At 38.7% G+C, this 25,418-nt stretch overlaps 1 protein-coding gene across 10 annotated transcripts in view; it reads left to right on the top strand.

Moving 5' to 3' along the window:
* Positions 1 to 25,418, top strand: part of LOC139691948 (semaphorin-1A-like) — a 693,697-nt gene that overhangs the window by 102,343 nt on the left and 565,936 nt on the right. For all 10 annotated transcript variants that reach the window (XM_071589921.1, XM_071589938.1, XM_071589989.1 and 7 more), the window contains one exon: positions 845 to 1,250. In XM_071589921.1, coding sequence (XP_071446022.1) covers positions 956 to 1,250 — 295 coding nt within the window. In that variant the 5' untranslated portion in view covers positions 845 to 955. The remainder of the gene's footprint in view (positions 1 to 844; positions 1,251 to 25,418) is intronic.

Genomic DNA, 25,418 nt, shown 5'->3' with positions numbered 1-25,418 from the left:
CACCGAGGGCAGTCCTCTCTCGCTCTCCCCTTGAGGCGTCCTTTGCCTCGGGAGAATGAGTGCTGCGGGTTTACTCTTGGTAGTGCATTGGTTTTGGTTTATAGCCCGGGGATGAATGCCAACGCCCTAAACTCTGTTTCTTCACGTCTGTTTTTATCGTTTCCCTTGGATTCGATGTTTTTGTTTGCGCTCTAAGCGAGAATTTACTTTGCCTGCTACAGGAGAAACCCAGTAGAGAGGTGAAATCCCTATAGAATTTTCTCTTGCGTCCCCATCTCGTTCAACTCATGCCAGTGTCTGATGGAAGTGCACGGACATAGGTTTACAGTGAGCATTTAATAATCGGCATTTATCTTTTTCATGCAAGTTTTTTGTATCATCTTATGGCGCATTGACGAGTGATTTTTGCATCGCACGATAATGTTTAATTCTTCATATTTATTTAAGATGTTTGAGAGTTTCTTAATTCTTTAAATAACCAATACTGTAGTTTCCGGTTCATGGATTTAATTAGTTACGGGTATTACATTCATTTAAGATGTATTATTATTTGAATACTAGAGTTTGACAGTTTTATTACTCGTATTTTAAAATTTTTTGATCAAAAAAATGAAGTACGAGGACTCCTCGTATATAGGAGGACTTTATTTCATTCGATAATTTCACAACAATTTATCTATTTTTATTTCTGTTTCATCATCAGTGCTGCAATGTTGTGAATGAATTATTTTTATTTGTCTGCCGTTTGGTTGAACTTGATAAAATCCGGCATTGTTTCGTATTCATAGACATGAAATAAATGAGATAGCTATGAAATTAATATCCCATTCTCTTTCATTTTCAGGGTGGCCTTAACAAGGGGTTGGATTTGCCCCTTGGAGAACACATACCCATCAGCGGTTCTCCATAAAAAGATTTAGGAGAGATGGAGTGATTTAACTGAACCAATCGTAAAATGTATCACCCGTTCGGGTCACCGATGCCGATTGCGGCGGAGGAGGGCGCCATTGCGGCAGTAGCACAACAATCGCCAAAGGACAAATTGACGACGTCGGAGGAATCGTGGGACTCAGTTGTGACGATCGCAAGGTCGACGTCGGCAGCATATGGCGTCTTCGGATTCAAAGGTGGAGCCAAGAGGCTTGCCTCAAGCCTCACTCTCTACGTAGTGCTCTTCCTTGTCTTGATGCAGTGTCTTCCGACTTCTGCGTGGGTCGAGGATGTGCGAACGAAGATGTACGTCCAACTCGGTAAGTGATCACTTTTTCCATTCATTCTAGTCGCAGTCAGATGCTCGCGCAAATCCACACCCTCGAGACAAGCTCAAAATCTTTTTATTTCTTTTACAGTTTTCCATTAGTGTAGTATTTTATCGATTCTTTTGGCGTAAAAGCAATGCTGAGTATTTTTACAAACTATTTCTTTGATTATCTATCTTGTCATTTCATGAGCTCAGATAATCTCTGTTTTTATAAAGAGTTAGTTGAATGAAAAACGTTTCGATATCTCACATCTCTTGCGTGCTTATCCTGGAAGCATCCCGTCGAAATGGCAGGGGATGCTTATAAAGCATCAAAAGACATGCGGAAAGAGGAGGGATTTGATGTGAAGGGATTAATTCGAGGGAATCTTTTTTAAGTTGTGAAGCAATATTGGTATAGAATGAAACTTTCTAAATCATTTAGTTCTGTCTCTGTTTTTATATTTACGGTTCTATCAGCAAATATCAGTACGGATTGGAACTCAAGGATGAAACGACCCACCCTAAATTGTTTCGGGAATTTAAATTCGGTGCCATTGCAGCCCTACACTCTCGAGGTGGCATTTTCGGTATGACGGCTGTGTCGAACTAAAAAAACCAATATTGGGTGATTTAGAGCTTCTGAAATGTAGAGTGATTTTTTATCCTTTTGTATTTGAATGGAGTTTACACGTCATTTAAGAGATATTTGTTGTAAATTATGAAAAATGATTTCGTAATATCTTATTCGAAGTTTTTCTTGGAACCTATGGAGTAGAATATCCTGTTTACAAATTTGAATTTTTTTCTACATCGTGTTCTAAAAGCATGAAGCGAAATGTGCCGGTGTCTTTTCATGTCCCCACAAAATTTGGAATCCAAATATTGGAAAAGGGTGATTGAGGACGAACATGCATAAGATATTTAGAGGAATAAAATGAAAAGATACCTTAGAAAATTTCGCGAAGCAATTATCCATATGCACCATAAAATACTTCTTTAATTTTTTTCGACCGCGCTGCCACAGCCTCACTCGTCTGTTTACGCCTCCACTCTTCGTATATTTTCCTCGAAGGCGGAGGACTGGCCGAAGAAAAGACTTTCTCCCTCGTTCATAGATAATTGAAAGATGCCCCATATGTTAAGAGACGGCGGAGGGAGCCGAGAACTTGGACTGATATGAATTCTTGATTCCACAAAGGCACACTTTGGAAATCTCGCCTAATTGAATTGGAATCTGAGATCGGTTTTTTTATGCGTGCGCGCGTGTGCGTGTGCTGTAGTGCGCGAGTCTCGCAAAAAAATGAGTCAAAGAAAATGAAGAAGTGGTTGTGGAGGAGGCATGGCGAGAGCTCTCGACGCTATTGATGCGCCAGTCGATTTTCTTTTTAAGTCTTCCCGCTCTTTCCTGAGCCGGGGAGGGGGGACGTGGGAGTGAAGATGGGGAGCGAAGGGGGTCTCCGGTGATGGGTGGGATAAGGGACCAGGAATGGTTGGCTGGCGGAGAGGGAGGAGGTGAGATTGAACGACTTGGGAGAGAGGGAAGGGGAAGAGCCTGAGTGACTGTGGGAAGGGCGAAGGAAGACTCGTTATGCCGCGTGGAAAAACGAAGGAAAAATGTTTTCTTCCCAAATGGAAAGAGTTAAGCCTCTTCTTCCCCTCCTCCTCTTCCCCTCTGCCCTTCATAACTGTCGAGACCTCTGCATCTCCACCCGTATTCTCTCCATCCCCCCTCCACTCACTTCCTCTTCGAACCTTTCGGCATTTTTCAGCCTTTGATTCCGTTGATCCCCAGAGTCGGTATCGAAATGGATAGGGGGAGAAGCGAAAATGAAACGAGAAAATATTCCTTTCGCATTCTTGAGGAAAGATTGGAGTGAATATATGCGATAAAAGAAAACTTCGGACTAATGGAAAATTTTGTCTTTGCTCCCATGTGTCCGTGCCGATTTGCTTTGCGTAATTTCATGCTTCCATTAGACCCATTTGGGATATTATTGCGGGAAGAAACAAGGGATGGAAATAAAAGGAATGATAAAGAGTCTGAAATTAACCTCAAACAATATATATTTTCAGTGAAATGTACTTTTTTTATTCAAATTATTCTGCTCTTGACAATTAAGCATTCATTCCGTTGATTATCGAATAATATTACGTCATGTAGTGTGGACTTAGAAACGATAGAGCCTCTGGAGTGAGACATGAGTTGCAACATACTTTCAAAAGATGGTGATCATACGTAATAACTACGCGTTTTATTTGGTATTTTCTTATCAAAAGCTCTCCGGTTCATCCAAAATGTATTTAGTAGAAAGGCTATGGCAGAAAACTATTCCGGTTTCTAATGATTCCCGATCTATTTCTGCACGTCGTTTTTATGATTGTTCAAATTGTTCTCTCTCTTTGCGATTCTCATTTTTTCGAATTCGGGCTATTCTACTTGATTCTTGCCTTAACAATCTGAGGATAAAGGTTGAAGGAAACGTATGTTGTATATTGATTATGCAAATATTCGATGACCTAGTTCTCAGGGAGGTAGAGGGAGGACAGCTTTTGATATAAGAGGGAAGTGTTTTTTGTCTTCCCTAAATTATCTCTTTCAATCGTTGTGGATAACGATGGCGTAAGTAGAAAACAGTGAGGTAAAAATAGATCGTTTCCTTTCCCAATAAAATTGTGGTCTGAATCGGTGAATTTGTGTCAAGCTCAGAATATGCCAAGGCGGGTTATTTGGAGATATGGTACCTATGCCAATTTCCGTAGAGTCTGTTCTATGGATGGTCCGGTTAACCTGAAAGTTAAATTACTGGCATTTCTTTATTTAAGTGACGGCGTTGTCTAATTGGAGAATATTGCCGTTTTTCAAGGAAACATGTCAGCACAATACCTTCAGCTCGGGACCCTGAATTAGCGTCGTTTAAAAATTCCCTGCGTAGGAACGGCATTTGAATTGCCATGTCCTTTGCTGTTTATATCGTTCTCGTCATACTATTATGACAAGATGACGTTATAAAGTTGTAACCAACGGCTGGCAATTTGACTTTAACATAATAATTCGAATTCACATATGCTTAAATAAATGTCCGTCAAGTGCAAATTTGGAAGAGTTTACGCGGAAATTAGGACTTAATTTACTAGACATTTCTCAATTTTTTCTGGAACATTGCATCAAATTAAGATTCGATGTAGATTGTCATCTAAAATATCTTTATTACCAGGTCAGGTGGGAGAGGAGAGAGGGTGGTTGAGAGAATTAAGAGGTAAGAAAACTAGATGGATGTAGGGCATTTTGATTGTCAATGGAATGTTGAAGATCGATAAAGGGGAGATAATTAAGCAAGCGAGTAAGGGAGCAAATGTATAGGCAATTTGAAGAGAGGCAGAAAATATGCGGAATTAAGGAAGAGTTTATTGTAGTGTACGTTCTATTTTTGTGTCGTCTAAGGTGAGGCTTAGAAATGTAGCTCGTGGTGGTTAGCTCGTGTTTTGACACTAAACCGCTAGACTACCATTAATAATAATCATCATCAGTTATAACAAAATGAAATTTGTTCTTAATTATTCAACGAGATTTCTCGTGATTGGTACTGCATTACTATGGAGATTCAGAGCCCCTACTATTTTGATGAAAGCAGTGTGAAATTAGTTACAATATTCTAATGTTTTTCCCGGATTAGTTGAGGGTATAATTAAAGTCGAATAATATATATTGTTGCTCAAAACGAATAGCATCCGAACTTGTATCAAAAAATGAGTATAATCATTATCAGTATTTCAATTTTAAGATTAGTTTACTACAACCCCCTCTGTTCAGTGTAAAATCCCTCACCCTCCAATAGCTTTTTTTTAAAGTACTTTTTAAATTGTCATGTGTACTTGCTTAATGTTTTATCGAGTTATCTTCCCTTCAACTGTTTTCCTGCTATGAGTATGAGACTAATTTTTATCAATATAAAAATTAGTGGTGTATCATCGGAAGTAAGATGAAAAAATTATCCCATTAATCCCTTTGCCCCGCTCACGAATTCCATTCTTACCAGCTGTATTAAACTCTTTATGTCCCCATTCATCTTTGATCACTTAAAAATTCTATGCATATAGTATGATAGGCCACAAACAGTAGTTTTCATCCTATCACCCAGGGCATTCCTCCATCAATGCTGAAGGGTGATATTAAAATAACACGAACTCTGTAATTATCCTAGTTCAAGCAGACAAGCATCTCGCCATGATTAGGGTAAGTAATCAAGCCCTTCGTCCTCCCTGTTCTTTTCTGTTGTAATACCTCTCCACCTGCCAGATTACCCAGATGGGCAGTGTACTTGCCGGACAATTGGAAGGTCCTGGGCTCAAGTCACGCCTCGATTATGGGTGTTTTGTGTTGCAAGCGGGTCTTTGTAATAGAGGATCCTATTGATCAAATTTCGCTGGTAATTCGCTGGAGTTATTATTATTATTATTATTATTTCTCTTTTGATTTTTCATCTTACGTCTTGTTTATGGAAATTAATTATAATATTTATGGTTTAAAATATAACTGATCTTATATATTTCCGAAATTCGAGGCTTTATTGAACATGATTTAGAATTCTATGGTACTCAAATATCAGATTTAATCTATAGATTACCGTGGTACGAGTATTATAAGTGAAACTAAGTTGTATTAAAAAATTAACAGCATTGTAAATATTATGAAATAATCATCTATTAGTTATTGAAAAAACCTTAATATTAATATTTTTGTTAGATTTTATTTCGTTGTTAGCTATTTGAAGGAGCAACATTTGGTTGAAATTGTCTGGTGCTATTTCCTTATAAAAGTAATATTATTATTATTATTATTACCGAAGCACAGTTATTGTAGTATAAGGCATAGGGTAGGTATCTTTAAGTTTATCCAACTCAGCTTTTTTATTTTAAGCAAATATGATTTTATGTACATTTTTAAGAGGCTGAATTTATTAAGATAGAGAAGCCCTGTAAAAATAACCTTTTTTGGGCGATTATACCTCTTGCCCTTTATTTCGACACTGAAAAAGGAGCACGAAACATTTTTTTGGGATCTTGTAAAGTTTTTATGAATGCACTTTGTGTGTATAATGTCTTTCTGTCTGTTTCGCAGGAAATTTCAAGCTAAAGAGCACGCTTCGCTTTTCGAAATCCCATTTGCTGTTTTCCTTTGACCGAAGCAAGCCGTAAAACGCCACGGAGAAAAAAGTGCACCTTTTGTTCTCTCGTGGCTGCTAGGATATCTTTTTTTCCTTCGCCTGGGCGTCACTCTCGCACATCCATTATGGCCGTCGAATTAGTCCTCTTTTTTTCCTATTTTTTCGCATTGCCAATTATTGGTTCCCAAGCATGGTCGAAAAGTATCCGGAAAAGGGTAGCTGTACGCAATTAGCGGCTGAAAGGGATTGAATACGGCAAGGTTGAGAGGTATCAAATGAATTGCTTGGTGTTTATTATAAGACACGTGTAAGTGATGATTGTTTAGAGGCAGAGAAAGAAAGCAAGAGGATTTTCCGTAGGAAAGTGATACAAGGACCATTTCTGCTCCAATAAAAGTTTGATTTATGAAGGGTTTAGATTGGACTTTAAACGAATAGAAGGCTTTTGCTTAGCGGATAAAGATGTCCGGCGGTACAGGGAAAGGAATTGGCCCTCTACCCTAAGGGTGAGGATTCCGCTAGGTGTAGTATCAGATGAACTCGCTCATTAATCCAACCAACTTTCGGGCTGAAAATTGCGGTTGCGACTAAGAGCAAGGGAGGTACGCGAGTGATTTTGAGTGAAATTCTCACCTATATGATAGTGCTTCCTTTATTATCACTTCAAATATCACCTTAGGGAATGTACTTTAAATGATTTTAGTTGTTGATTAAGAGTTAATTATTTATGACGTTATGTATCCTTCCTCAAATTTCTATTGTACTCAAGATGTGTAAAATGTATATTTTTACCAATTTGTCTTAAGCTGATGGGGTGTCAAACTAAGAATTTTTGTGCTTTTTTCTCGAATGGGGTATCACAGGGTTGTAATAAAAAAAGAAGCAAACCTCCCTCTCAACTGAAGGTTTTCTAATATTAAGACGATGTTTGGCTTTCGAAAATGAAGAAAACGTGGTTTTAGGATGCTTAAAAATCACTCTTCATGAATTATGAATTATTCTTTTAGAAGTAATGTTTTCTCCTCATCAACGCACTTGGAATATGTTTACTTCCTCATGAATTTAAGTATTTGAATTGATTGAATTTTGAGATCGGCTTGGGTCTTTTATCTTACCTCTGCGCTATGAACCTTTATCTCTCCTTCCTCATTTTTATCAATATACGTACATTCTTTTTTATCGAACAATAACCTTTGAAATTTTTCTTGACATCTATGAACCGCGGAGTCATAAAGTATAGATTCGTCTTAAACTAAGTTTTTTTTCTTCGCTTTTTCTGTATTTCCATTAATGACGCCACTCTTCCCTTACCAGGGCGTTGAACCGATATTCTCCTGCGTTCCCTCCCATTCCCGCCGGAGGGGGAAGTACTGCCTCATGACTCGCCATTACCTTTACGCTCTCTTGCCTTTTAAAACTCGTATTTCCACTCTCTCCTAACTCCCTCCCTCCCCGTAGCATTCATCTTCTCTCCTCACCTCTATGCATATACTGTGCTATTAAATTGTAAACAACGGTTGAATAAACAGGACTTATTTATCTGCTGATGCATTAAGTTATCTCATTTTTCTTTTCCTCCAGCAATTGTTTGCGTTATTTTTTTATGCTCTTTTAAAGTTTGAAGATTACCCGCCTACTTCGTCGTACAGCTACCATTTAAGTTCAAAATTTAGATATGACCCGACAGCTGAAAGCCCATAAAATATGAAGTTTTTTTATGATACGTTATCTTTCTGAAATTTTTATACTATCTTCATTATAGGAAAACACATTCCCTTTGATTTATCTCTTTCAAACGCACCATATACAGTATTAATATTTACAGATGAATGCTAAGCATTGATTTAACTATCAAATAATATTTATGGTCAGTAACGATGCAACATTGCCCATAGTGTAATCGTGTAAAACGGCTAACCATTCCAAATTTGGCTTTGTATTGCGATATATATATATATATATATATATATATATATATATATATATATGTATATATATACTACCTTGATCAAAAATTTCCCGGAATTTATTCAGAAAATTAAAAATACAAGTTTATTCATCTAAATCTATATTGTCCCCTTCAAAGTAATCCCCATCGACTGCAACACACTTATGCCAGCGCTTGATCCAATCCTCGAAACATTTTTTATATTCGGTTTTCGGTATGTCCATCAGTGCTTCCTGCGATTTTTCCATTACTTCCTCTCGGCTGCTAAAACGCGTTCCCCGTAATGGTTTTTTAACTCGATTGAACAGAAAGAAGTCACAGGGAGCCAAATCAGGTGAATTCGGTGGCTGTTGGATGGTATTTGTTGCATTTTTCGTCAAAAAATTACGAATAATGATAGCACTGTGCGACGGTGCGTTATCATGGTGCAAAATCCACGAGTTTTCTGCCCACATTTCTGGTCTCTTTCGGCGAATTGCTTCACGCAAACGTCTCATAACGCCCAAATAATACTCTTTGTTTACTGTCTGGCCTTCTGGCAAAAATTCATGATGCACTATACCGTTGTAATCCATGAAAACCGTCAGCATTGCCTTCTTTTTTGACTGAAAACGACGTGGTTTTTTTGGTCTCGGCTCATTTGGTGAACGCCATTCACTTGCCTGATGTCTGGATTGCGTGTCGTACTCATAAACCCACGTCTCGTCTCCAGTAATGATCCTTTTGATGAATGTGGGATCGGATTCAGCCTCGCAAATCATGTCTTTTGCGACGTCAACACGGTCTCTTTTTTGCATGAAATTGAGGTCTTTTGGCTGCTACACGACGGAAACCCAAATCATTAACCACAATGTCTTGGGCGGATCCATAGGCAATGTTCAAGTCCTCCGCTATTTCTCTGATGGTTAATTTGCGGTTATTGACCAACATTTCTTTTACTTTATCAGTTTTTTCACCGACTTTCGATGTCGATGGTCTGCCACTGCGTTCATCATCTTCGATTGACTCACGACCACTTCTGAACCGCTCGTGCCACTGGTAAACGACCGTTTTTTTTAGAGAATCGTTGCCGAAACACTTTTCCAACATTTCCAACGTCCGTGCGCCACTAAATCCGTTTTTTACGCAAAATTTAATACAAGTTCGTTGTTGCAATTTTAAATCCATTTCTGCAATTGTAAAAAATCGCCAACACACACAGAGATAGATGTACTCTTGGCTACGTAACTTTTGCAAATGTCAAGTTATGACACTAAGATTTAAAGGGAATATCAACAACAGATGTACCAATTTAACAAAAAAAACAGAACTCAAATCGGAACGATGGGAGCGCCACACGGTGGTTATTCCGGGAACTTTTTGATCAAGGTAGTATATATATGTATATATATATGTATATATATATATGTGTGTATATATATATATATATATATATATATATATATATATATATATATATATATATATACACACACATACATATATAGGGATGTGGAACTTAATGAAGGACTTGTAGAGTATGGTGTTCGGTTGTGTTTTGTTAGGAGAAACAAAATATTTATTTGGTAGTTGTGTCCATCAAACACCTACCTTAACCGCTGGATTACCTAATATTATATATATATATATATATATATATATATATATATATATATATATATATATATATATATATATGCATATGTACCCCATATATATTTATGGGGGTCGCGGTATATCAGGGATTGAGCGTTAGACTACTGACCGCAGGGCTCGGGTTCGAATCCCGGGCACCTGGGCTCTCACAGCTCAAGCCTCTCTGGGCACCCTAATCTCCACCCAAGTTTGGTGATTTTTCGGGTACAAGGTCTTCCTGGGAAACCATAGCCGCTTATTCTGATGTGTTAGACGGCTCCTATTTTCGTTGCAGATCATTACTATCTCACGTAAACACTGACGTAAATCCACAGAAGAAAGACTATATATGAATAAACCTAGTTTTAAGAGTATTCTAATGTATTTGCTCATTACTATTTTGTCTCCCTGCTAATAAAAATTCCAAACTTTTCACTTCAGTTTAACCTTGAGAATATTCCTAATAGAGGGCAGTAGACATTGTAATTTAACATTAATAATTTTATTCAATCGGAATATGGCAGTGAGTTTAAAAAAGCAATTTTTACTCGTGGTATAAAAATATGAAGTCATGATGGCATAGCAGTTGACTCTCTTTCAAGCCCCTTATGTTGTTTTCTGAATTTCCTTAATCGAATTATTTTGGTCCACTTTTATACTTATAAATACTTCTATTGTACCAAAAGTTTGAATAAGACCCAAATGAACTTTTTTACTTTATTGTGTGATGTTGGGTCTCTCTTTCTATGCTCCTTTCTATAAGTGCTACGTTGGTCTAACACTTATTGGGGTCGGTGAAAGTTAGAGATCTCAGCTTCGATCGGTACAGATTCAGTTTATCACTGCCTTCCTCCCCTTCTCCGTTTACAATTCTGGTTCGATTCAATTGTTCCGTCTCCACGCTCGAAAAGTCGTTTTAATATTTCGCAATATGGCTCCCTTTCTCTCCCTTCAATTCTTCGAATCAAAAAGAAGTCAATTTTTTCCTCCGGTTCCCCAATTTGTAAGTATTTATATTCTAAGAGCAAATAGAAATAAAAAACTTGAGTCCAGTGTTATTGTTCAGGGATTCCTTTACTTAATTTTGATTTATATGGTTTATGCACTGCAGCATGTTGTTTAGTTTTAAATTATGACCCGTCCTGGATTGCCTGGAATACGTCTTTCTCATACGATGGATGGTAACAAATAATATACAAGTTGTCTGGTTTTGAATCGATAATTTGTAAGAAAACCCAAACAAGACGTCCATGCACCAAATTCGTCCTAGCCATGCGTTTTAAAATTCAATCACCATGCTCCCATTTCATCTTGCATTTTCTGGGAGCCCTTTTGGCTGTTTTAATAGCTTTGATTTGTGGATAATAAAAGGCGCCTGTTGATTTCCAAGCGATAAAACATATTTGATTGGCCGCCACTGCCATTGAAGTCACGCCGTGGCTCAGAATCAATGGAAGCTAATGAGGTACGCGCGGTTTAATCGTCATCCCTGCATTAATTGAAAATCCAACATGTTTAATTTTCATACTGAGAATCTTAATGAATATTTAATACTGATTTACTCCATTTTAATGAATTGATTTTGGAGTTCCTTCATCGTTGCACGTGACCTTTTTCCGTTAGGGTTGAATCTAATTTTTGCCCGCAATAAGAGTAAATGAATGTTTGAAATTTAAAAGAAAATATTTCGTATTTTATAAAATCCATCGTTTTCTCAGGGTCCGATGACTCCTTCAAATTTAATGTACAGCGTTATGCGTACCATCGTTTTTATATAATATTGCAATAGACATAATAGTGAGGTTAAATTATATTTGTTAATTAGTATTTTTACGTAATTTTAGAATTAATTATTTAACTTTGTTTATTAAATGGATTTATACGTTACTGAGTCGGTGAAGTCAACATTGATAAATGTCTTTGCTGATTGGTCGCCTTGAAAATTGCATTAGGATTGATGGGCTTGCTCGGGTGACGTCACAAGCGAATACGAATATGAGACGATCCAGAAGTACATCAGGGGATCCCAGACCAAAGGATTGAAAAACTGAGGACCAAAGAAAAAGAAATAATCTTTAAAATATTCCTCATTTCGCATCAGAAGGGATCGTGACTTTATTTTTTTCTTTTGTGCATTTTCTGTCTTCTCTAAGACTCCGCTACTACCCACTTCAGCTTAATGAGGTCTCCCACACGCGACCGAACCTCCTTTTTCCTAACGCTCCAAGACCACCCCATCTCCGTTCTCCTTATCTCTAATTCCTTTAACAAAACGGAGATGGTTGCATGTTACTCTGCACAATAAATTGGCGCGCGATGATAGAGGTCGTAATCTGCCGTCGTCTCCTCTCTATCCTCGGTGTCGCCGCCCTTCGCCTTCTTTTCCTTATGCTCCGCGGGTTGTTGTACAGCAATAAGGTTTTGCGGCCATCACCATCTCCACCCTTCAACTCCTCCCCCGCCCCTAACTCTCCGATTCGCTGTATTTTTTTATTATACCCTGCATCCCTTATCGACCATCACTTCTTATGCAGAGCCCTCCCTTCCTTCCAAAAAATAAGAATATACCCTTCCCAATATCCCCTTCTCAATATCCCCTTCTCTCGCCCCACCCCGTTTTCGTACATTGCCCACCCAAACTATCTCCCCCACTCTCCGGTCGCCCTTTCTTCCGCCTTCCACTTTCCATCTCATCTCCTTCGTCCACCCTCCCAACTCTTCTATTCTTCTCCGTCCCCGCCTCCCTTCCTCTCCGCCACGAAGAGACTCCCTTCCCCTGAAGGGCCAACACCCCTTCGCCACGTTAACTCCTCTCTACCCCCTCCTCTGCCGAGCCTCCTTCGGTACCCTCCTCTCTCACTGACAAGGCCTTTCTACTTTCATGCGCCTGCCATTGTGTGAGAGCGTATCGGGAGATTGGCCGAAGACACGCCCGTCTACTTTCGAGGCGGCCTCTCTAATGCTATCCTTTTTTTGCCTCCACTCTCTCCTACCCTTTCTACGTCCATCCCCTACTACATATCTCTCTCCTCTTTCTACCCTCATTCCACATTGCTACCTTCTCCAAGTTACCATCGAGACGCCACATGAACGATCTTCATCGCTGCCTCTTTTTCTCCGCGCCAACGTTATATCCGAGATAAGATGCATGGCCCCGGCCCTCTTTTTTTCCCGTAACTTGGAGATCCTTTTGCCCTCTCTCATACTAATAGGTATTCTACCATCGGGCCTTTTCCTTCACGCGAATCTTTATGGTTTCTCGATGTTGCCCATCATTGGTTGTTTCTTTTCGGTTAGTGAAATTTTTCCACTGAGGACCTTCGCCCCCTCAAACCTTGGGAGTTCTATTTTCTCTCTGTGGTAACGGTTAGATACGCAGAACCTTCTCTACTTTCCAATTACGAGAATGGATGTTTTGGTTTCGTAATTTCCTGTTTAATTTCAGTATTTTACCTCATTTTTTAATCAGACCCCTCAATCGATGAAAACCTAACCAATATTGGCTACTCATGTCTCAGGCTTAATTTAGTTTTCAAAACACTAATTATAAAAAAAAACTTCTTTTGAAATGATGTTAAACAAATTCCGTAGAAAAGTAAGATGACACACTAATGATTTTGTCTGAGGTGAAATCATTTAAGACGAATGGAAAATTTATTCCTACTAATATCTCTATGAATAAATCTAGTTCAGTGAGTATTTAAAGCGAAATGATGTAAATATGGAAATATTAGAGTTTTTAGCAAGAATTACAGCCAAATGTTAATTGATACTTGTTTGAACATGTGGTATGATTGGGATTCAGTAGAGTAAAATAAATACATTTCTTTAAAAAATATTTTATTTGATGTCAACCGATATTTCAAGCGGTAAGTATCAACATGGTCACACCATGAAATCATGAGTCACATACTTATTTTCACTTCACCATGCTCCATTATTAATTGATTATTGATTTTTAAAAATGTCCATATAATCACACAGGTTTGGTTTAGTTGGGACAGTGCAAATGAATAAGGACTTGGAATTCATCTGTGTGCTACCGAACGGCATACCTGCTAGGCTGACATTCTGAAAAGATCTATGACATAAAAAACCATGTGTTAAAATCGGGGTTGAGAGACACGCATATTGCGGTATTTCCTTACCCATATCCCCAGAGTATTACATAAAACCTCTACCCATGATGCCGAATATGTGTTATTTTCGTTTACGTGACGGTAAGTTTCCGTGATAAAGTTATTCCTTGAACCGTGAAGCGACATTTCTTAAATTATCAACGCAAAAAGTAGCGTGACTGAAAAAGGCTTACAGCCTGGCATTGAATGCACTTTCATTTCGTAGGTTAAAACCATTCGATTTTTACTTGTATCCTATCTGATTTTTGTTTTTTACCAGCTGGCTTTACAACTTTCAAAAAACATCAGAAATGGCTTTCCTAATTTGTGAGTTAAATATCACCGTAACTCCTCTTTCTCATCATTTCAGTGGACCTTCACAAAAACGGCATTCTACCGTGGCAAAAAGAGCTAAATTGTACGCCAGCCACGCCCATGAGAAGATGAGATGATGCTTTCCTTTTATCGAAGCTCGTAGGTTGTAATTGTGTCGTGGCTGAGAGCCCGTGTTGTTCGACTCAGTGAGGGATAGTGCCCTTCTCCTGCGAATAACTTTTAATAATAACGCCAGCGCGAACAAATTATCAGATTGGAACCGCCGGCTCACCTAAAAACCCTGCTGGGATGTAAGGCTGGCTGTCTGTAAGGCCGAAGTTCCTTCTTTCCTAATTTGCCACTCCCATTACTTCTGTGTGTCACCCTTCAGTAAAAAGGTATAGCTTCCATAAATATTCCTTTCCCGTTCCTCTTACTAAGCGGAACTCATTTCTTTTTTTGGATATGTTCCGTTGGCTATGGAGTTTTGGTATTTACCACTCGCAAAAAGACTGATTATTTGAAGGCATTTTTTTTAACTGCCGAAAAAAACTCGCGTCAATTTAATTCTTACCTTTCCGTTCGCTAAAGAAATGGAATTCCTCTTAAGGGTCTAGAAACCACGTGATGTGAATTTTTTAATCACCTAAGGGCATGGGGTTGTGTTAAAAGGGTCGCAATGAACCTTCGTCTTCTTTACTGAGACAACCATTTTAGTCCTTTCCCACACCAAGCGAGTGAGACGACTATTGCCGTGAACCTTGGCAATCTTTTGACTCTTCTCCATTCCTGACTTTCTTCTTACCCATAAATGGCTCGTTTATTTCCTTATTTTTTTCATGTTTCTGTGCTACTTCCATGTCCTCCATCGTGCCATCATTCCTGAGCTCTTTTGTCTTCGCCTTAGAAATGTCCTGTCGAGGATATTTTTTCTTCAACGTTTGAACATATCTCTTACCCGCAAAATCCATTCATCTTTAGCAGTTACATTTTACGGCGGAGCCTGTTATTGTTTATTTCCAACCATTTCTCCGTTTTTTCATCTCTTATATATGTCCTTTCTTGGAAATTATACTGCCAGAAATTCTGTCCAAATCAGTGAAATATCCACCGGTTTAATATTATGTTTGCAGTGTTCGATCAATGTTAGAACTCCCTATTTTTAGAACTACGTTCTGTTATGAATATGTGAAGAGTAACTTTTCTAGGAGTGTTAGAAAATAGGTATAATACTGTGTCATTATCTCAAGAAGCCACTCATACTTATTCTTGCCATGGCCATCCATGCCTTCCATTCCCCAATATTCCTGCCGTGCTTCCCAACCACCCCCTCGAAAAAACTCTTTTCACACTTTATGTATATATATATATATATATATCTTAAGAAAAATTTTTTAAAGGAAATTAATGAAATTTGCTTTTCCTCTGCTAAAAACGTTCTTACCCTCAAGAAAAGGCTGGACTAAACTAACTTCATGCCACTGGAGATGCACGGCATATTAAACTTCTTTAGAGCTTTTCAGGGAGTAAGTTAAACGATAAAATTTCATTTTTTATTTAGTTTTTTCTATAAAATTTATTCTTTCATATAATGGATATTATCTTTATGCCCTTTATTTTTGCATTAATAAATAATGAAGGAGAACTCCCATACTTTTATATGCCTCCTTGGGGTCTATTTAATTAAACAATATCCTTTGAAATAGTACCCAATTGGCTCATTATCTCATAAGTTTTGATAGTAATAAGTTATCCTCGTAAATATTGCAGTTATTTTTTTTTTCCTGGGAATTATTTGTTCCACTAGTTAATACCCTTAATAACCATCTACTATAGTCATCCAAATGTAAAATGTAACTTGCGATGAACCCTTCGCATCTTCACAATTAACTTATTCATATTTTAAGACCCCTTTTGAGCTATTTCTTCAGACATTTTTAGAGGAAGAATCTCTTTTAATTCTTTCCTGATATAACTTCATCTCCCTCCTGGAAATTCAGCTGATGTCCTGCATGTGTGAAATTTTTGGGAATTTAAGTCATAATCGTAGGTTCATGCTCAGGCCTAATTTCTCCCTAAAGCTATGAAGCATATTCTCCTGGCGCTGGCTGTTTAAGGCTTCCACTTTCAAAGTGGACTACTTTTCCACGTATATGTAACATGAGATGTGATGAGTAGAGTGATAAGTAAATATATTTTTTCTGTTCAATGATTGAGAAAATATAACAGAAATTCGTTAGTCTATTTTAGTGACACTTCAGTGTAAAACCTTCGAGATTAATAAATCAGACGACCACATTTTTGTTTAGTTTTCAACGCGTTATCGAATTGAACGCACTTAATATATTATCAATGTTGTTAATTTTCAGTTTGTTCTATTGGTTCTGTTAATGTATCTTACATCCTCGTTCATAGGAAGAACATATCTACAAAATACCTCCATTAAATTAATGCCGTCAAGCCTTTCTCATGTTAAGGAAACGCTAAAGACCTATCATGCAGGCTGTCTCAAAATCCCTTCTTTGATTGGTTCACTGGAGGGTTCCCACCGCTCCAGTGGTGTATTTCATGATAGAGGATAGGATAAGGACACGATGTAGGAAGAGATAAACATTTAGAGACCGTATCTTTCGCTCTGACGCATGCATATATTGCGGGGTGACTGCGGGTGAGCGCGAGATCCAGAGGTGAGGATCCGTGGGAGAAGGTTAATGCAATTCTTTCGAAATGTGGGCGGATGCAGAATGTGTTCACCTTTATCCTCTTCGTTTGGCTGAAAATTCTCTGACTACCACTTCGCTTGCGCATCAGCTGAGCGCCTGAGTTAGGAGTTCAACAAGGAAGAATTCTCGAGCCGCCTTGTCATCGGGAACTTCCCTGTCTCTCCAGTCTGCTCTACAAGACCAATGAGCCTTCGGTGATTTATTAACCTACCACTTAGTAAGCTGATTTTGAGAACAGATTTGGCTGAGCGATATTTGGTATTTTAAATGCATATATCTTGGATTGAATGGAATGGATTTATTTTTTTTATCGCTCGTTTGTTATGAATGGCTGCGATGGTACAGTGCGATCAATCACATTATACTGGTTATTCTTCCCTCCATATGTTTTATTTTCGACGCTGGTGACAAATGATGCTCTATTTTTGCGGATGTATTTAGAATTGACTTCATCCTTGCTCTCAGCTTGCTTTCCATGTAGGCATCAATTGTTTTTTCAGCCTTCGTAATTTTATACCGTTAGTTTATTCCGTGAATATCATCGATATATAGCTTGTATTTGTTACTAAAATATTATAGTCACAGTGCTTCCTTTACCTTGGACTTAATTAGTCTCTGAGTTTTTATTTCTTCTGCTTTCTATTGTACTGAAGTTCGTTATTTTTTGGTTTTTCCAAGGTACATTATTAGTTTATTTTTTATTCAGTATTAGTCCGAAAACAGCGCATTTTGGCCTTTGCATCGAACTATTAACAACGATAATAATGATCAAATTCACAAACACCCAAGCCCTAGATGGAGGGAAACTCACCCAGGCGGGAATCGAACCCGCGACCCTTGGAATGGCAGACGAGGACGTTACCCCGCCGCCACCGGGGTCGGCAATTTTTTTATTATTAACATTTTTTTTATTATTAACATTTCGCATGAAGTTTCCAAAGTCGTTTTCACCAATGTATACACAATATCCTGAAAGACGCCTCAAGGGCGAGTGGGGTTTATTAGGGTACTAGTTGTAAGTGCAGAAATATTAAGTCACTAATGATATAAAAACTAAGGATATATATTTGCTTGTATACACAAAGACGTGGTGGACATGGTAGTCCAGTGAGTAGAGCGCTGGGCTACTAACCGGAGGACCCGGGTTACATGCGGGATGATCCCTCTGGGCACCCTCAGCTTCTCCCAAGCTGTGTGATTTTTCGGGTATCAGATCTTCCTGGGAAACCATGAGCGGCCCAGAGAAAGGAGCTGGGCCCCCTACCCTGATGTGTATCAGTAGCATTTGGGCTTAGCACTACATGTGCTCTACCCTCACCTGTTAAACTGGCCTTGGGTTTAATAACGGTGGTGACACACTTAAGACGCTTGCACACACGCGCGTGCATTTATCTATATATCGTGCCATGATTGATGCGTTTTCTAAATCATTAAAGTTTAGCTTTGGGCTAATATACTCTAGCGTTTTGGTTAGGTTTTGTCATGAACGGGTGTCGTGCGATAGATGAACAAGCACTTGAATCTGTCGGTGACAGTTCTTTTTTTTATCTCGGTGGTAGACTGTACCAAAATAATTTTGGACCATAATAATTTTGGACCATAATAATTCCCTTAACCCCGTAAGAAAACTGACGTGTCCTGTGAAAATGCTCAAGTTTTTTGTATGCTAGCTAATATATATTCAAATTCGTGTATGGAATAATATTTCTGCATTTACGACTGGCGCCCCAGCATCCTGCGCCCCAAGCCTTTGCGGTGGTTTGCGGGGTATTGTGTAGATGTAAACGCATATTTATAAAAACCTTGCCTACTATATTCGTGAATCAAGCGGGTCCCCATCATAATTCCACAAGCATATCTGCCACGCGTTTTCTCTTTTCTGAGCAATATTTAGCAAAAACTGCGGATTTTCTCTGAAACTTTTCCAATTCCTTGATCAACATTTTTTTCAGATACTTGCCGCGTTTACCAAATTTGGGCCTACTAAAACAGAATAATACCTATGTTCCCTATTGATGATGCGTATATTCTTGTGTGTGTACCTCATGAAAGGATTGACTTCAATATAACATCCGAGTATTTTATCTATTTCAAGTTTTTTTAATGCGATCCCATCTATTTTATAATTGATGCCTTTTTGCTCTCTCCTCTTATTCCAAAACTTTGTTGTTGCACATATCAATAATGCTGATATTAAATTCAAAACCGCATTCCTTACACCCCTCGATATCTGGTCTAAATTGCATCTTCATATTTGTTTTGAAATATTTCCGTTTGCGTTAAAGTCTCTGTGGTTTTGTTTTTAATATTTTCACCCTCCCATTTGAGATTAAAGTTTTATTGTGATATGATCTTGCTGCTGCTTGGGTTTGATTAATACGCGCTTAAGTTTCCCTATTGTCCCATAGATTTGGGTTTGATATTGTCCAGAAGCCATCCGTTGTGATAATAATTTCATTAATCCATCTGATTTCTAATCTCGATGGATAATTCTAAGAATATAACCCACGTAAATAATGATTCCGCAATTACTGATGTATTCAATTGAAGTAGAACAAACTAGAATGACGTCTCGTGGTAGTATTCCTATGTGGTGTATTCTCCCTTGATCACAGACTTCCTAATGATAAAAGAAGAATAATAAGAGCATTACTCGTAAAACTGCTCACTTTGATGCCAACACAGGATGCGTAGATACTGTATTCAAGAGGGCCGCAATAGGGCTATAACTCAATCTGTCTTGGGTTGTAATAAATAAATCGCTGGCTGCGTTGCGAATGTCTCGTCGACCTAAGATGGTGGGAGTTGATTCTATTTTAGTCGTGTTAATGACCGGGCTAGAGCCTCCTCCGCGAGACTTATTTCATTCAACCCTCTCGCACTCTCCCTTTTTTTTCTGTCTCGGTGATTCTCATTCCATGGCAGTTGGCGAGGGTATTAAGAAGGGATGAGTAGTCACACCCTTATCTCCGAGTTGTCCACCGCCACATCTTGACTGCTTCTTGCGTCAATGAGCAAAATAAAGCGTGTTGTTATGGTAAATTGTATGACTTGATTTTTAATTGTGGCATACTCTTAGGTCAAAATAATTTAATTCCACCTCTGGAAAATTAAGATACTTTAAAAAGATTAAATTATTTTACTATTCTAATTCTTTACCTCATTGAAGATAGGATATGGAGAAATATTGGTCTTATGAGTAAATATTTAGTATTCAAAATAGTCTGTTTTCGATGGTATAAATATTAGTTTTGTAAGTGTCTCCCATTTTTTGTTAATGATTACTCATCATAGGATTCGTAATTAGCATACGCTATACATTAGGCTACTTAAAATAACAAAATTCCAATGTCTGATACGTATAGAATGCAATGATGAGAACTGTATACTACTTTGAAAATCCATCAATTGAAGTTGGCCAGATTGATTAAATGTTGATATTTTTTCTTGAATAATGAAAATCGGTGATATTTTTCTGTAGCGCGAAGGGAACTCTGCAACCAAATGAAATTTATTTTTCAAACCGTCCCGTGTAAGCTAAGTTACTTGTCTTTATCATCATGAACACTTGTTTTATGGGTGCAAATAGGCAAAACATTGAGTGCATTCTTGAGAGGGGAAATATAAATATATTCGTAGTTACAATATTAAAGTCCAATAGAACTTAATGTATGTCATAGGAATTATGTTTGGTGTAATTATTTTTGAGTTGGGCTGTTACATTAGTAACCATAACAATTTGTTTGGAATAAGTTTTTCTGCTGGGAACCTTATCTCAACTACTCTGTTATATATGGCAATATATATGCTTGAAGTATTGAACGTTTAATCTCATTGTTAAGCTGTCCGTGAACTTTGTGGATACGCGTGAACAACTGGCTACGTGGCATTAATGGGAAGGGAAAAAAGGAGCATATAGCGACGGATTTCGCTTCGCTCCATACAATTATTACGCGACCCGTCAGATGCGAAATGGACCGCTTCCCTTTCGCCACCCACCACGTGGTGTGGCTTGCACGCGTGCGCACAAACGCACACGAGAGAGCGGAATGGGCAGCTGAAGGCAGGGAGGGGGGAGATGCGGATGGGATATTATGGAGTGTTGCGGGGAGGGGGTGAGAAGGATGGAGCCGCAGGAGGGAAAGAGGCGGACAAGTCGTATTGTCTCTTTTTTTCATTTATTCATACCGTCCCTCCGCTCGTTCATGCTCATGCTTGGCTGAGGACGCATGTGAGATATTGCGCATGTTCATTTTGTGTGCATGTGTCTCGTCCTCCGCAATGCTCCCATCCTCTTTGATGTCCTAAAATACGGGGAAGATGGCACTATCGAACAAATTCAAAGCATCTGCTGTTACGTTTATTTCGAAAATGTATCGGCCGCCTTGTTTTTCCCACGCTACATTTCGTCCATCGAGTTCTTTTTGCAATCAATAGAACCGATCGATTGCTCCTAAAGTTTTTTTTCATAAATGTTTTCCACCCTTGATATTTGCACTTAGATGAGCTGTGTTTATTTTTCCCGCTTGCCTGGATCTCTTTGTGTTTATGTTTATGTTTTGCTCACGACGTTTTAACATTCCTTTTAGATGGCGTCTAGTGTGTTCAGTTTGGGTGCGTATGTCCGAGAACACGTGCAAGATTTAGTGTGGTTGACCGTGAGTGAGAGTACAAGCCGTGCAGATGGCCTTACACGGGACAGCGGCGGCGACCGTGGAGGGATGTGCCAGTTGAGGAGGGCGGCCGCGGGATGTAGTGGGTGGGGGCGGGGTGGCGAGAGGGTGGGAGAGGAAGAGGTTTGGTATTGAGCTGACCAGTGTGACAAACAAGAGTGTTGGGAGACGAGGTTAGCTAGATTAGAGAATGGGGAGGGAGAGAGAGAGAGGGAGAAAATGGGAGATGGTGTGGTGGCCGTGGGAGTAGTCGCAGTGTGCGGGGGAGGAGGATGTTAGGGAGGCAGAAGTGGACCCCATGGAGAGGAAGGGAGTCGAGAGGAAATGCAATTGCTGAGAAGGAGCGAAGGGAGATGGAGGAGTGGGCATTTTCTGAGCGCGTGGGTGACGGGGAGAAGTCGCGGTCGTTCCATCCACTCATTGTATGCATTAGCTCCAGTGTTAAGCCCTCTTTACTCCTTGGACCCCATTCCTCCGTCCGCTTCGCTCTGTTTCTCGGTTGTCATTGGTCCTGTGGAGTTCATCGTTTTTGCCACGGATCATAACAGGTGCGAATGGCGCGCGGCTCTTTGCTAAGAGGACCGCCAAGCTTCACCCTCTTGTGGCTCTTGACTCAAGTTTTAATCCCTGGGATTCCGTGGACCATGGCTATTTGTTTGTTGCAAAAAAGCTTTTCGAATTGAGCCCGTTTAAAGCGAGGCCTACGCATGAGGGTCTGGTAAAAAATTTGTACGGTTTGTTTCACTTTAAAATTAAGAAATTAAGATTTTTAAAAATTCTGATGATTGAAGTGTAAATTATCTAACGTACTTCATATAGCTCAGCACTTTCGATACTCGAAGGTCTTATTTTTATTTATATGTCAAGAGTTTTCAAATTCCCATCCTACTAAATACATCTGAAGTAGAACGCTGTAAAATAATATTTTTTCTCCCGATATTTTGAAAATCATTAATTAGTAATAATTGTATTTATAAGAAAGTTCTAAAATGCATGTCGTGAAATGCAGAAATCGGAATGCATTTTTGTTAATAATGCCATCACTACATACTCGTACATATATATTTTTCGTGCAAATGTGCGTTGCTCAACTGAAATTTATTGTTATTGGCTAGAAGATCATTGTTGTAAATACGTTACTCATAAATGGTCAACACATATTATACGTTTGTGCCATTGGAAAATATTTGAGTGTCTTAATAACATTTACGAGTACTTCGTACTCGTAATTCTTCACAAAACTAATAAAATAAGATTAATTACTTTAAGTCTGTTAGTTATGTAAATTAGTCATGCGTACTATATTTCCAAGCAAATATTAACCTATTAGTACTGGGTTATATGAGACAGCCTTCCAGTATTCCTGTCACCCGACTCAAGGTTTGCCTTAAAAATTGAATGTATCTATAAACTTCGGTTCGGTGTTGAAATCTGTATTCATCAATATACTTAAAAAATGACTTCGGTCTCTGGTTTGTCTTTTCTCTGAAATAGTCTGACTCTTAATTGAGATTTTATTTCCATATTATTAGATTTTTTCGGTCTTTTTACTTGATTACCTTCTTGTTTAATGTGATTCGACAATATTCACAATTAGCCAATTGGACTTTAAAGCATTTTTTTCTGGACATGGACGTGAAAGTAAATTCCGAGTTTACATTTTTATTCCCATCATCTGAATGTGTTACGTATCACTCTTCGATTTTTTTATTCATTGTGGAACAGGGCAGAGGGCCCATTTTTTCAAAATGACTAGTATTTATCCGGAATGAAAAAGCTCGAAAGCGGGGAGTTTAATTTCTGCTCTATTTGTTTCGGTTTTCCGCCACCCGCGGTTGCGTCGAGTTGAAACAAAAACCATAACGCTACAGGGATTCGTTTAAAAATTTTCCATGGGCGGGCGTAGCGGAAAAAACGCTCAAAAAGCATTCCTAAAGTTTGCGCTATGCTGAGCGGAGAATGGAGTCAAATTCATACCGTGTCGACAGAGGAGAATATTTTGACGCAATATTTTAGCATGTTTTCCTGGCGTGAAAAGAAAATATAAATGGAAAATATGTGCGATTCACGCATTAAAAATATTTAACTTTCTGAGTGCAAGGGCACTCGGTATATATGGTGGAGCGTCTGGACTAAGGTCACGATCTGTTAAAAAAAGCGTGCGACGGCACACTTCAAAGTAAAAATTCTATTGTCCTTTGCAGAAAAATTTCTCACTTTTTTGTGGACGTTTCAAACGACGCTCTCATAAATAGGTTTATTTCCGTTACATTTGGCGTTTTTGCTCGGGAGTACATCCTTTACTGCAAAACATCAAGGCTATGGAGGAGTTACGCATTTATTCCCCTCCAGGTTTTGGCAGCCTGCGGCAGTGATAGTATCTTCTACATTAAAACCCTTGTTAGCAACATGTTTAGGTGATACAGGTTGTAACGTCCAAGGATACTCCTCCAAGGAACTAGGATTTGGTAAATACTTATTTTAAAATTGGAATAAATCATATTTTTTCCATGTAGGTATTGTAACTGTTTGATGTCAAATAATATTAATTGTAAGGATATAAGAATTATGGTTAATTATAATGGTGAAAGTTTTAGATCGAAACAGGGATTGCCCATGCTATTGTTAATTTGAAAACTAAGGGAAAAATCAAAAAAATGTTAGTATTTTAGGTGGTGGAAAAATAAATCCTTTGGTTTTCATGGAAATGAAAGTACTTTTTTAATTCTATAGATAGATATTGTTGTCCTGTTACCTTTGGTCCCGCTCGGCAGCGTCCCTCTCGTGTAGGAAAAAATCATTTTATCAGAAAGAAAAACCTCTGAAAAGAAAACCTTCTTCAGTCGTAATCAAGCCCGCGATAATTTTGCTCGATATTTTCTCTCATCCCTTCGTAACTCTTGCGAATAGTCTTCATAAAAGATCGATTTTTGATTATTTAATGGAGATAGAAATAAAATATCAACGTGAAAATTCTTAAGGATATTTTACTAGAGCTGCAAGGAAAAGAAATTAATATATTACGATTTATGGGATACTTCCCCAAATGTGCGCCATGGTCGTTGGGCGTAAGGCAGTATTTATGTGCAACAGCCCTTTAACCCGTAATCCCTCAGCAGAATTGGATGTCGTGATGCATCCCTCCGAGCATTTGTTTTCTGAGGATGGAGACAGACTCCTTAAATGGAACCGAGAGCCGGATATTTTATTTTATGGGCAGGGAAAAAAGAAAATAAAAAAATCGCCTTCCCTTGGCGCGGCAGTGTCAGCAGTAATAGCTTGTTCTATTTGGTTCAGTTCTTTCTCTTCCGCCGAAATCCCGTGCGGCTCTGGCGTTTCTCGTCCCTTTTCCCCGACTCATGGACCGGAAGCGTAATTGCTGGGAGACCATCGAGGGAGTGCACTTTTAGAACGAGATCGAAAAGAGATGAATAAGCAAAACGGGGATCGTTCATCTCCTCAATCCGTCATGGTGCCTCGCCAAACGGCCAAACACGTTCCACGCACAAGTTTGCCGTCACTCCTTTTGACCCTAAAAGAAAAATATAAAAAAGGGGTGCATGTATATATGTGTGTGTGTGCGTGCGAAACCGAAGACCCATCTCACAGTTCCAAGTTT

The sequence above is a fragment of the Hetaerina americana genome, unplaced genomic scaffold (genome assembly GCF_022747635.1).
Source record: "Hetaerina americana unplaced genomic scaffold, ioHetAmer1.1.p SCAF_1, whole genome shotgun sequence".
In the NCBI taxonomy this organism is placed as follows: Eukaryota; Metazoa; Arthropoda; class Insecta; order Odonata; family Calopterygidae; genus Hetaerina; species Hetaerina americana.
This window is presented reverse-complemented; position numbering and strand designations above follow the sequence as displayed.